The sequence below is a fragment of the Chanodichthys erythropterus genome, chromosome 7 (genome assembly GCF_024489055.1).
Source record: "Chanodichthys erythropterus isolate Z2021 chromosome 7, ASM2448905v1, whole genome shotgun sequence".
In the NCBI taxonomy this organism is placed as follows: Eukaryota; Metazoa; Chordata; class Actinopteri; order Cypriniformes; family Xenocyprididae; genus Chanodichthys; species Chanodichthys erythropterus.
In genome coordinates, this window is record NC_090227.1 from 22561915 (window position 1) to 22576249 (window position 14335).

The window sequence follows — 14335 nt, forward strand, 5'->3', positions numbered from 1 at the left end:
GGCTTACTAATTGAATGTGCTTTTGTAATTATATTTAATTTTATTTGAGATATCATTTATTTTTTTATTTTATTTCAAGCAGCACTTTTTTAAATGGTGTGTTTCCAGTGTTTTTGCTCAACATACTGATCCCAGTGTGCAGTGATGTGTGTCTCCTCTTTTCTCAATCCACAGGATATTTTAACCACATATCCCTTCACGAAGATTTCCAACTGGAGCAGTGGGAACACGTACTTCCACATCACTATTGGCAACCTGGTTCAGGGCAGCAAACTTCTGTGTGAGACGTCACTGGTGAGAGCAACCCTACTTACTGTACATGCAACGGAATGGAAAATGCCAGCACAAGTTGCATGAGTTTTTAATGAGGTTTATATAAATGATTTGTACATTTTCTTCCCTTGTTTTCCACATAACAGGGTTACAAAATGGATGACCTGTTGACGTCCTACATTAGCCAGATGTTGACCACCATGAGTAAGCAGCGTAATTCACGCGGCCAGAGCAAGTGAACGTTTGATTGGCGTGAGGCGGTGGAGCTGGTGCGTCTGCTGCGGCCTATTGGTCGACCCTGTAGCTGGGGGCGGGCTTTCGCTTCCCAGCTGTGGCGAATGAGCCGCACCCCCTCTGCCAGCTCCCAGGGCTCTGTGTACCCCGATGAAGACTCATCTGCCTCCAGTGAGGATGACTACCTCTGAACAAAGCTGAAGGGACTTGGAAAAGGCGTGAAGAACCTGATTTATGTCTCTTTTGTTGGATTATTTGCTCCAGAATATATTATATGACTTAATGCACAATTTAGGTACCATTTACTAAGTTTTGTGAAATTTATCTGAGTCGAATATGAACTGGAATGGCTTAGCTACATGCATCTCGAAGCTTTCATCAACATTTTGGAAATTTGTGCTGTATTCCTCACAATAACTGCAATGAACAAACAGTATTTGGATACATTAGGTGGTAAAAACATTGTAAATGCACCAAGAACAATACTTGCCTGAGTCTCTGGGGGTTTTGACAGAATTTGAGAATTCTGTGATTTAAATTTAATTAACTTTTTAAAATATTGTTAAACTGCATGCCTTACTGCTTTTGTGGAAGATGGGTAACTGTTTTTACAGGCTTGAAAAATTGTTACATGATCAAACTTCATGCCGTTATGATTTGTAGTGTACGTGTATTTTAGGAAGGAAAAAAGAATGGAAAATAATGGCCTTATTTAAAAATTGCATCTACATAAACATTTACATTTGCGAATGAAAGTGAACGTTTCACCCTAGAAAGTCAAGAACCATTTCAGATCGTATTTCATCCAAATATAGAAATATTTTGCATACAGGAAAATTAAATGTTTTTAGAAAGCTATTTATAGAAGTCTATTTGTTGCACTGCCTTTAATATGTGATTAAAAAACATTAGAAAGTAATAAAAAAACTGCATCATAGTGTTGATATAGTGTAACTTAGTGTGATTTAATGAGAACCAACAACAAAAAAGCACTGGGTTAAATTGAGATAAAAATGTTATTAGGCAGTATATAGTGTATAATATAAAAATCACCTTTCTTTTGAAAACAGGATTCACTTTCTTAATGTAAAATTGAATTGTTTTCCCTTTCTTGATGATATTGACGAGTCACAAGATTCACCCAGTAGCTGATAAATAGATACGCTAAAATGACGCAGTAGTTTTCCATTTTTTTGAAAGAGTGTCGATGCTTGTGTACGGAACTGTAGGTTTGATATGTTAGTGTCTTTTTATACAGTTAATTCATGGCCTTTATTTGCACCAATATGTCCTTCAGCACAAATATTTGACTGACTCACTGTAACATCAGAAACTAACCTGAACTACAGAACGCGTCTGTTTCATGTGCTAATTCATTTATAAGCAGATAAAGTTCTGACTACTGTTATTTTGCCACTCTTTTATGTAACGGCACCAGTTTAGTTATAAATAAAATTTTATATTAAACATTCCTGTAAAAAGTGCAGCGTTTCTAACATGAATTAAACATGGGTTCAATATTTTTGTTATGTGATGCTGAAATTCTCACATATAGAGCAAACCTTTTCTAAAGATACATATTGAGGCATATCTTGAGTCTGCTAAAAATATTTTTATTTAGGCTATTAGTGCTGATGATAGAGTAACAAAAAGAGACAACAAAAAAATCTGATATCAGATCTGAATATCATTTAAGGTCAGTTTACAATCATATTTACAGTCATAAGTTACATTAAAAGATTAAGTAAATAGAAATCACGCTAGGCATTGCATTTTATACAGGCAGGAATGTTTCAGCATCCCATGAAAAGAAAACGTATGCCATCCAGCACTCACTGGTTTTAACATGCAAACGGCTGTTAATGCTGCATGTCTGCGGTGTGATGAGGAGCTCACGCATGTTCACTTCCAAATAAAGACATTTCTAACTTATCAGAGGCTGATTAAATCGAGCACTGCTGTATAACAGTATGTACATTTCAAGAAGTTGCTTGCGATTTCACTCAAAAATTCAATAGCTAAATCTTTAAAATTCAGATTGTCTGTTTGGCTTTTTATTGTCTTCCTGATAGTAAATGTTTGTCAAATTTATCACACCATGCAATGGATCTGACATCTTAAACACTCTTTGCAATATTACCATGCGTCATTCTACAGTAATCAAGCTATTTGCATTTTGGGTCTAAAATAGGCAAATTCTGTCTTTGATAAAAACGAACTTCACAGAAGCAAAAGAAGCTGGATGATCGATTCATCTTATACCACCAATTCTGAAAATAATTGGTCAAATACATTTGATATTTTTTAACAAAATATCACTAACATATAACATGTTTTCTATGAACTGCCTCTGGGTACCATGTAAACACCATGGTACATGAATTTCATGGTACTGCCAAAGTATTAACCCCAGAATAAGAAATGACTGAGGGTACTGAGTTATATATAAATATGGAATTCCCACTCTTCACTTTTTCCACATTTTATGTTATGATACAACCTTATTCCAAAATGGATTAAATTCATTATTTTCCTCAAAATTCTACAAACAATAGCCTATAATGACAACATGAAAAGTTTGTTTGAAATCTTTGCAAATGTATAAAAAAAAAAAAAAAAACACATGTACATAAGTATTCACAGCCTTCCCAGACACAACAGTGTGGCCCACATCTGGTACATGTGGATTACACATGGACCATATGTGGGCCGGATCTGGGCCGACACTATGTTGTATCGATTGTATCGAGGCACAGATATGGGGAAGGGTGCAGAAAAATTTCTGCAGCATTGAAGGCCCCAATGAGCACAGTGGCCTCCATCATCCGTGAATGGAAGAAGCTTGGAACCACCAGGACTCTTCCTAGAGTGGCTGCCCGTCCAAACTGAGCGATCAGGGGAGAAGGACCTTCAGAGTGACCATCGGGAGCTGACAGGGAGGTGACCAAGAACCCGATGGTCACTCTGACAGAGCTCCAGCGTTTCTCTGTGGAGAGAGGAGAACCTTCAAGAAGAACAAGCATCTCTGCAGCACTCCACCAATCAGGTCTGTATGGTAGAGTGGCCAAACGGAAGCCTCTCCTCAGTAAAAGGCACATGACAACCTGCCAGGAGTTTGCCAAAAAGGCACCTGAAGGACTCTTAGTCCATGAGAAACAAAATTCTCTGGTCTGATGAAACAAAGATTGAACTCTTTGGCCTGAATTGCAAGCATGACGCATGATGTTTCTGGAGGAAACCAGGCACCGCTCATCACCTGGCCAATACCGTCCCTACAGTGAAGCATCATGCTGTGGGGATGTTTTTCAGCGGCAGGAACTGGGAGACTAGTCAGGATTGAGGGAAAGATGAATGCAGCAATGTAAAGAGACATCCTTGATGAAAACCTGCTCCAGAGCGTTCTGGACCTCAGACTGGTGCGAAGGTTCGTCTTTCAACAGGACAACGACCCTACAAGATAACAAAGGAGTGGCAATGGGACAACTCTGTGAATCTCCTTGAGTGGCCCAGCCAGAGCCCAGACTTGAACCCAACTGAACATGTCTGGAGAGATCTGAAAATGGCTATGCACCGATACTCCCCATTCAACCTAATGGAGCTTCAGAGGTCCTACAAAGAAGAATGGGAGAAACTGCCCGAATATAGCATTGTAGCATCATACTCAAAAAGACTTGAGGCTGAAATTGGTGCCAAAGGTGCTTCAACAAAGTATTGAGCAAAGGCTGTGAATACTTATGTACATGCGATTTTGTTCATTTTTTTATTTTTAATAAATTTGCAAAGATTTCAAACAAACTTCTTTCACGTTGTCATTATGTGGTATTGCTTGTAGAATTTTGAGGAAAATAATGAATTTAATCCATTTTGGAATAAGGCTGTAACATCATAAAATGTGGAAAAAGTGAAGCGCTGTGAATACCTTCCGGATGCACTGTATCTGTGTGTGTGTGTGTGTGTGTGTGTGTGGAGGTTGAGCACAGTTAATTGCATTTAATTGGTTGCCTCGAAAAATTTAGAATTTTTAAGGCTGCAGTCCGTAAGTTTTGCCTCTTTGCCGCCATCTCTGTTTGATTCTTCTGAATCACTGATTGTAATCTTAGAAGTATGAATAAGTACCAAAATAAGATTTTTCACTAGAAAATGTCATCTGAACAAGTAACACGTCTGCCACTTTTGTTCTGACCGAGAAAAAAAAAGCATTACAATAAATTGAGCTGCCAATGGTGATTCAATCTAACGATCGCTTAGCTCATATAACATCAAACTGTGCAAATATTGTGCATAATTGCTATACTTAGTTCTCAAATTGTGAATGTTAACAACATCAGCATTGCGTGACTGTGTATTTAGTGTGTATTTGCGTTACCTGTAGATTTCGATTTCTGTACAGTCTAATCCCTAATGTTAATTTATCCTCACATGATATAGCCTACTAGCTGGGACTCCTTCTTTATGTAAACAGACGTGACGTAATGATGCAAAGACGAACAACTGCATGCTCGAATTTCCTGCGGAAACCCACTAGTACCGATTTTATTATAAAACATTATTACAAACTTACTCTTGTGAATCAGGCAAAGGTAAGGAGATCGTTTTGAACACTAGCTGGTTATGTACTATACCTCAACAATTTTGGATCATTTTTAACAAAATAAAAAAAAGTTACGGACTGCAGCTTTAAGTTAATTTATTTTGCCATACTTTTGTTTTCCCAGAATAATGGAGATTACGAAAAGTCAAATATCTTGACAAATGAAATTTTGGGAGGAAATGTGCTGAACTGCCTTGACAATGTCATTTTGAATGAGAACTTGATTTTAGGGTGGAATGCATTTTCATGAGATTCACCATTTAACACATGAAACACATTCTTCCTCAGATAGTTATTGATTTCTTATTTGTTTTCATATTACCTGTTTGGGGAATAATGGAGGTTAATGTAAAAAGTCATGTAGTTTTTCTCCAAGCTTGACCCTAGTCGAGACTATTATATGAAAACCATCTTTAAAACAAGAAATCTTTCCCAGTTGATTTGAAGCATGGAGCGCTTCAAAGGCTCTGATTCATGTCTGCATCAGTTTGAAGCTCAAATGCAAATGGAGTGCGATGATGCCGACGGCGCCGGAGCTCTAGGTGGTCTACAGTCTTTATGCCTTCCACAGATCTCTCTTTCATCCTTTTCAGATGGGTGGTTCCTCTGAAATGGTGGGCAGGATCGTAGGGACTGGCGAGCCCTGAGCCTCTCCACGAACACTGATGCTGGAGATGGACCAGACGTCGCTCAGCTCTGCCATACGGAGCGTAAAGGAGAGGAAGAGATATGATAGCGGCTCAGTAATGAGAGTGATGGAGGGTCAGATGGGTACGGGGAAGCCATGCATAGGGGGAACATGCATAGGGTCCAGGGAGAGTGATGGCCCGTCAAAGAATAGAGGGTTCCAGCGGATGCCCTGGACCTCAGACGGTTCTACAGCACAGAGAGTCACATTCAAACAGCGGCACAGGACACAAAACAAGGGTTTCTGGGACAGGTGCTGGAAAATCTGACTACTACAATTTCTTACACATTTTACTTTTACTTTTTTTTTTTTTTTTTACATAATACATAATATACATAATACATGTTGCATTTCAACCATAACACACACAAACAAACAAATGTGTACACAAGAACATTCTCATTGGCTTTGTTCAGAATGGAAAGTCTTATAGCATAGTATTCACCGTGTACTGCTTTTTTTTTAAAAGCAGCATGTAGCAAGTGTACAACAATAAACATTTCACCCACTAATTTGACCTTGTTATGTTGTACGAGTGATTCAATGAGTGGAGTCCAATTATCATCTCAGAAATAAATATGCTTATTTAAATTTTTGTCATTAGATAAAACAACAGGCAAAAATCGTGTTTGGCCTAGGTCGACCAAAGATACAGTATCCCACACAGTGTGCTCTGTTGAATATTGCAGATTTGGCAACAGTAGTATTCCGAAACCAGTCGACTGCCATTCCGAAAATAGCCACCGATCTGGACAGCACATGCAGGATGACATGCCAACATGACCAATAAGAGACTGAGCTAAAAATGAAAAACTTACCAGTCCTGAACTTGCTGTACGGTCCATTCTCATTCACCTGTCTACTGCCGGACCAGAAAGGCAAACCTCGCTCACGCCACCTGTAGGAGGAAACATTACATGCTGAATTTATAAAATCACAAACAAACATAATGTTGACATGTTTCCTTTTTTAAGCCTTCAATTTGAATTTTGAGGAAGAACTTTGGAATAAACAGATTGTGGTAACATTATAGCTTTTTCATTTTTGGGTGAACTGTCCCTTTAAAAGCATTTTAACAATTTAACAATCCTGTTTTCAGTAAACTATGTTTTGGGACATACTGCAATTGATGCCTTTTTTTTTTTTTCATTTTATGCAAATTTGATCTAATTTTTAATCTGTTGACACACCATTATTTGAATTGAAATTTATGAATGCTTCAGAATACAGACCTAAGGTTGGCCTCTTTTTAAAGAAGACACTCTTTAAAGATTATTGTAAATTATTGCAGAAATGAAAAAAAAAAAAGTATAAAAAAGTTCAAGAAGTTTAATCTCTCTGAACTAAACTTTTTTTATCCAAAATAAATATTTTACAAAATAATTTGTACTCTAAAGTTGGTAGAAAAACAAAGCCACATATCTAGCAAGTTGTGTTCCAAATTTGAAGTTGATACCACAAAAAGTGAGCATGCTGAATGGTTTTAAAGTACTGTTTCCAAAGTTTCACCATGTCCAATTTCAAAACGGTTTTCACAGGATGAATTTTGAGTTTTTAAAAGTGAGACCTAATTTATGATGATTACTAAAATATGTGACGAGGGTAAAGGCAATAAAAAATCGTGCCAGTTGTACCAATACCAGGACACAGACAGTTACCAGGCCACAAATACTTGTATGTTTGATTAGGTTTGAAAGTAAAACAGCAGATTAATGTCTGGTTAGTTGAAGCAGAACTCACCAGTGGAAAACGAAAATAGCTGTGATGAAGAAAGCAGAGACAATATCTGTCAGGATCCACATCAAACTGTATTCATCTGGAGTCTGCATTTGTGAGGAAAAAAAATCGTCATTATCTTGTGAATCATAGTGTTTAATATTTGTGATCTCAATGCTAGGCTCAACTCACCATGAGGAACAGGGGGCGCTGCAGTTTCTTGAGGATGTGCAGGGCGTTTGTAGTGACCGAATGAACGCCAGCGCACCATGCCAGTGAATATAACCACGGCTGACTGATCACATACAGGTTAGTGCTTATGTTCACAGAGGCATACTTTCTGAAATCAGAAACACATTCAGGAGAGGTTCAGGATAGCGGGCCACATTATGACGTTTCAGACTTTAATTGTAAAGCTTTTCTTTGCAATGCACAGACAGATGATTCAACATAGAATTTATTACTCAAAAATGTAGGCTTCAGCAGCCACGAGGGTTAGTAAATGATGACAGAATTTTCATTTTTGGGTGAACTATATACTTAATGGTTATTTTATGAATTAAATAATATATATTGTGTATCTTATTATAAAAAGTATAATAATATACAGGTGCTGTTCATATAATTAGAATATCATCAAAAAGTTGATTTATTTCACTAATTCCATTCAAAAAGTGAAACTTGTATATTATATTAATTCATTACACACAGACTGATATACAGTATTTCAAATGTTTATTTCTTTTAATTTTGATGATTATAACTGACAACTAAGGAAAATCCCAAATTCAGTATCTCAGAAAATTAGAATATTTTGAAAAGGTTCAATATTCTGTAGGCTACACAATCATGGGGAAGACTGCTGACTTGACAGTTGTCCAAAAGACGACCATTGACACCTTGCACAAGGAGGGCAAGACACAAAAGGTCATTGCAAAAGAGGCTGGCTGTTCACAGAGCTCTGTGTCCAAGCACATTAATAGAGAGGTGGAGGGAAGTAAAAGATGTGGTCGTAGGGATAACCGCACCCTGGAGAGGATTGTGAAACAAAACCCATTCAAAAATGTGGGGGAGATTCACAAAGAGTGGACTGCAGCTGGAGTCAGTGCTTCAAGAACCACTACGCACAGACATATGCAAGACATGGGTTTCAGCTGTCGCATTCCTTGTGTCAAGCCACTCTTGAACAACAGACAGTGTCAGAAACGTCTCGCCTGGGCTAAAGACAAAAAGGACTGGACTGCTGCTGAGTGGTCCAAAGTTATGTTCTCTGATGAAAGTAAATTTTGCATTTCCTTTGGAAATCAGGGTCCCAGAGTCTGGAGGAAGAGAGGAGAGGCACACAATCCACGTTGCTTGAGGTCCAGTGTAAAGTTTCCACAGTCAGTGATGGTTTGGGGTGCCATGTCATCTGCTGTTGTTGGTCCACTGTGTTTTCTGAGGTCCAAGGTCAACACAGCCATATACCAGGAAGTTTTAGAGCACTTCATGCTTCCTGCTGCTGACCAACTTTATGGAGATGCAGATTTCATTTTCCAGCAGGACTTGGCACCTGCACACAGTGCCAAAGCTACCAGTACCTGGTTTAGGGACCATGGTATCCCTGTACTTAATTGGCCGGCAAACTCGCTTGACCTTAACCCCATAGAAAATCTATGGGGTATTGTGAAGAGGAAGATGCGATATACCAGACCCAACAATGCAGAAAAGCTGAAGGCCACTATCAGAGCAACCTGGGCTCTCATAACACCTGAGCAGTGCCACAGACTGATCGACTCCATGCCACGCTGCATTGCTGCAGTAATTCAGGCAAAAGGAGCCCCAAATAAGTATTGAGTGCTGTACATGCTCATACTTTTCATGTTCGTACTTTTCAGTTGGCCAAGATTTCTAAAAATCCTTTCACTGTATTGGTATTAAGTAATAGTCTAATTTTCTGAGATATTGAATTTGGGATTTTCCTTAGTTGTCAGTTATAATCATCAAAATTAAAAGAAATAAACATTTGAAATATATCAGTCTGTGTGTAATGAATGAATATAATATACAAGTTTCACTTTTTGAATGGAATTAGTGAAATAAATGACCAGCACCTGTATACTTTTATTGTGGTCAGCGTATGGCACACCTGTGCAATAATCATGCTGTCTAATCAGCATCTTGATATGCCACACCTGTGAGGTGGATGGATTATCTCAGCAAAGGAGAAGTGCTCACTAACAGATTTAGACAGATTTGTGAACAATATTTGAGAGAAATAGGCCTTTTGTGTACATAGAAAAAGTCTTAGATCTTTGAGTTCAGCTCATGAAAAATGGGAGCAAAAACAAAAGTGTTGCGTTTATAATTTTGTTCAGTTTGTGTGTATAAATATATATAATACTACTGAAAACAAAATTATGTGAGTGAAATCTGTCACATAAAAAAATATTTCTTGACCAGAGGCAGCAATTACCTGCAATAAACCAAGACACAATCTGAAATACCTGATTTGTTCCTGTGACATGAAGCTGTAATGGAGGTTGAGTCGAACTATATGTTCCTCCTGCAGCTCCTCTATAGACGCATGATCTCCAGACGTCTGCTGCAGCTCTGGATCCAGCTCCTGTACCAGACTCCTCTGATCAGCCGGCAGCCACAGCACCTACCCGAAAACAGACCAATAAAAACATTATATAATACATCATATTAGGCAGTTTCAGCTCCTTTTTCCATTTTTATAGAACAGTTTAAAAAAGGAACCACAAAATGCCATGAGTTTACATGACATGACATTATAATGCCATTGTTTATGGTTAGAAGCAAAAAGTCCTGGCTAACTACCTGGCTGGAGTTAATGAAGGATTCATTGTGTATGACCTCCAGGGTGCGAGTGATCCACGTGTCCCTGTATGGGTGGCCTCGGGGCGGACGTCTGAGGTCAAAGATCACCAGTCTCTCATGCTGAGCAGCCAGATTCAGGAACTCTTTCAGTGTTGGTACTGTCTGGTTCTGGACTTGATCCCTCTCATCAAGATTAAGAGAGGAGGCAGTACCGAAAGGATCCCTCTGAGAGGAGATCGAGAGTGAGGAGTTAATTAATAAGGTATGCAGTCTGTCAACAGTTTTACAGATCCATTATAAGATCCAGCATATTAGAACCTTAAAAATGGTGCATGACACACCCAGGGGTTAAAGCCAAAAAAAATCCTGAGCCTGAACTTTACATACCTGCAAACTCAAAAGAGGCTAAAAAGGTGATGTGTACAAACTGAAATGTTATGTATTAGATTATATATTTTTATATATTATATATATATATTATTTTTTTTCGACACTAGGGCTGGGCATTGACACAGATTTCACAATTGGATTCGATTTCGATTCAGCAGCTTGCAATTTGATTTTGATTTGATTACCTTCGATTCAATATTGATTAAATTGGGGGCTATAAGGTTAAGTAGGCTAAATGTTTTCTTTCATAAACATCTAACATTTCCTTCATTAAACATTTAAATGGTGGCCATCATAAAATGGATTTATTCAAACGTTCATGTTAAGTACAAATAAGGAATATAGCCTGTAGTGCATATATTTAGCAAAATGCTCCTCTTTATAGACATTTTTGTAGCTGACTAACAATTTTTTGGACACTGAACGGATTTCCTGAGCTAAATACTATGGTAAATGTGACATTTTTTACAATCTGTTTTATTGACGTATTTCCGCGGTTGAAACACATTGAGCGATTACATGAGACATGATACAGATTTTTTTAAGTTGTACTGTATCTTTCAACATACCTTCAGAAGTTCATTCATGATTATTTCATGTTGTAACAATAAAGTGGAAGAGATAATCGGTTTGTGCGCTCTGTTTGAACTGATGCCGCTGTCACGTGCCACAGAACCCCAGGATAGATTGTGACAGACGGTGCATTCCAAACGGAATATATCGCCCTCCAAATGGCACTTCGGAGTGAAAATAATCATGGCCGCCATGTTGAAGGATCGTTCCAAACCGAAGTGCTCAAAACTGGCCACTTCAAAGGGCCCTTCGGAATGAAGGATTTCGAAGGGTACAACTGATGGACACTTTGGGCCCCCATGATCCTTTGCACAGGGAAGTTGTTTGACCTCACAGAATGGGTACAGGAGGAGTTCAATTTTACCTATAAATGTATATATTTTTCTATACTACTGTAATATTTATACAACTTAGATTTGGTACATTATGGTCTAAACGACATTGTACTTCAACAAAAATACTTTACAGCTCCCTTTATCAGTCCATTCAAATACAATATACATGGTCCGATAAACCTAAAATAAATAAATAAATAAACTAACGCTAAACAAAGGGCGCAGCTTGCACAGTCTACTCCTCTTTGATTGTCTCGTTAAGATGACGCAGAAGTGCTTTTTGTTGACACCTACACCCTTCATCCCTTCGAAGCTCTCACTCCGGAGGGTAAACCCTCTGAAGGGATTAGGGCATAGGGATGAGCCCTTCCGAATGGAACGCAGGGAGAGAAGTGATGTCTATGATCTCACTCCAGTTCATGGGAAAGTAGCCCATTTTCGATTCTTGTAAGATTTATTGTGATGCTTGCCTTGATTCAACTTCTCACGTCAACTGCGCAGATATCAACACAACGGGGTTGTAGGTTGCCAGGTGAGGTCACAAATGGGTTTGAATTTGCATGATGTGTCAAATTTGCGCAAGTAGAATGCGTTTCATACAAGATCTGTTAACTGGACAACCTTGGAATAATATATTTATTTGATTATTCTTATAACGGGGTTTGGGCCATGCAAATTATGGGAGTTTCCCTGGAGAAACAGCAAAACGGGAGGGGGGGAAGGAGATGGGTGTGATATACAGAAGAGCCCCAGCAAGAACGGGAGTGTTGACAGGAAGGCTATGTGGTCAGTTCATGTGCTCTCTTCGTGAACCGAAGCGCTACAGCGATCTGTCACTCCACAGAGCACCAAGAAAGATCGCAACAGCTCGAGAGACGTCCATGGTCTCACTCCAGTGTATGGGAAAGTAGTCAGTCACTCCTTGTGTTTGATGAATAACAGGTGAGCCGAGGGATAGCACAAAATTACATAAATCTCTAAAATTACTACGCAATAGGCTAATGTGTGTGTGAAGTGAATGAGTGTAAACTTAGCACAGCGCAAATCAAATAGCCATGCTGTTTGTCTCTCAGAAAGCAAAGCTTTGACAAAATTAAGTCTAATACAGCAATAAAATACTGCATCATTAACATTTTCTACTATTTGATATGTATTTAAATGTTTAACTTGCGAGATGATAGACGATACAAATGGGTGAAATCGCCGCATTTCTCTTGCGTCTCTCAGAAATCAGCTGTCAAAAGTAGGCTGCTATCAACTAAAACACTACATCATACATACTTTCTACAATTCGATGTCTATTCAAATGTTTAAAACATTGCACGATATAAGTAATTAGTTAGTGCAAACTCTATGAATAAAATGAAGCATGATAGCAAGCCAAGACAAATGTAGGACTATATTTTTTTCTGCAGGCAAATGCCGCACGCCGGAGATCCGGCACGGTGCCGGAACACTTTAAGCCCTGTACACAAACTACAATTCACAAGCATTTTACTTGATCAAAGCCATGAATAACTCCCTCTATTGAACTTTAAACTGGCTAAGGTTGAGCATCAACATCAGTCATATGTCTTTCAGGGTTGGAAGAGTGACGCACGGCACCTCCTGGCAAAGCCTAATTCCAGCCAGAATCCTTTAATCCCAATTGATTCAACACAGGGATTTAAGAAGGATTCTGAGTTTAATTAAGAGGCCAAGAACCAAAGCATATATGGATGTGCACTGCATTATCATTTTTGTTATAGTATGATGGAGTTTTATAAACTATAAGTGGTTTCTATGTGTTTTTAACCTGTTTTGACCACAACATCCAAAGAACCGAGTGATTTCTCTAAAAATACAAATGCATTCGGTGTGTTCTCTGATTAAATGCATTTTATTATCTATAATTATCCTGAAAGAATAATGTGTGTCTGGAAAAAAACATAATATGATATCCAGCTTTGTAAAAAGTAAAACAAATATAATCAATTACAGTATAATTCTTCTAAAATTAAACTATAAAAAACTACAAACAACACAACACAACACAAACAAAACAAACAAGCTTTGGAATAGCATACTGCTTTTACTCTCTGCATATTATGCTAATTTTCATATTTTATTTTTTTCATGCTTCATTACTTGATCATACTGTCCATTAAACATTTTTTAATTACATTTTAAATTAATTTATAATTTAAATTTTAAATTAATTTATAATTTAAATATCATTAACAGATGACTCTTATGAACCAGTTCTTTATGGTGAGTCAAAAACATTCAGCACAACCAGTGTAACCCAAATGGGCTGTTTTCCAGTTTGTGATTCGGAAAATTAGAGGGGATATGGTTATTTTTTTTTCTATAACTCTTCTCATTTATATTGACCGGTCGAGTCATGGCGGGTGGATTCTCTGACTGCCCGCTGCACTTTCATCATCGAGAAAATATAATGAAACTAATAGTAAGGCAGATCCTGATCACAGAAACTAACAGCAGAGTTAGCAAACAATCTAAACTTCATTAAATACATTGAAATTTTTGAAAGACAAACTTTACGTTGGCTCAAAGTATGATATTTAAAATAGAAGTTTTTTTTGCCCTTAAAATTTGATGCACTAATGTGCATCAACTAACTGATCTTATAATTTAGAATGTGTTGAAGTGTTTAATAGACAGTGTCTTGGTGTCCTGAATATTGATATTTTGTTATTAGGGGTCCAAACA

At 37.9% G+C, this 14335-nt stretch overlaps 2 protein-coding genes across 3 annotated transcripts in view; one reads left to right on the forward strand and one right to left on the reverse strand.

Moving 5' to 3' along the window:
• The window catches only part of myo7aa (myosin VIIAa), a 62847-nt gene extending 60830 nt beyond the window's left edge, over positions 1–2017 (forward strand). Inside the window, exons 47-48 of the mRNA XM_067389909.1 lie at positions 175–294; positions 420–2017. Coding sequence (XP_067246010.1) covers positions 175–294; positions 420–512 — 213 coding nt within the window. The 3' untranslated portion in view covers positions 513–2017. The remainder of the gene's footprint in view (positions 1–174; positions 295–419) is intronic.
• A 2378-nt stretch (positions 2018–4395) lies between these two features.
• The window catches only part of gdpd4a (glycerophosphodiester phosphodiesterase domain containing 4a), a 31815-nt gene continuing 21875 nt past the window's right edge, over positions 4396–14335 (reverse strand). The window contains exons 11-16 of one of the 2 annotated variants that reach the window (XM_067389897.1): positions 10326–10550; positions 9989–10146; positions 7695–7842; positions 7527–7609; positions 6605–6684; positions 4396–5794 (exon numbers count right to left, since the gene is read on the reverse strand). In XM_067389897.1, the coding sequence (XP_067245998.1) occupies positions 5688–5794; positions 6605–6684; positions 7527–7609; positions 7695–7842; positions 9989–10146; positions 10326–10550 (801 nt within the window). In that variant the 3' untranslated portion in view covers positions 4396–5687. Of the gene's footprint in view, positions 5975–6604; positions 6685–7526; positions 7610–7694; positions 7843–9988; positions 10147–10325; positions 10551–14335 lie in introns of both variants that reach the window. The other variant, XM_067389896.1, reaches the window with a different exon arrangement.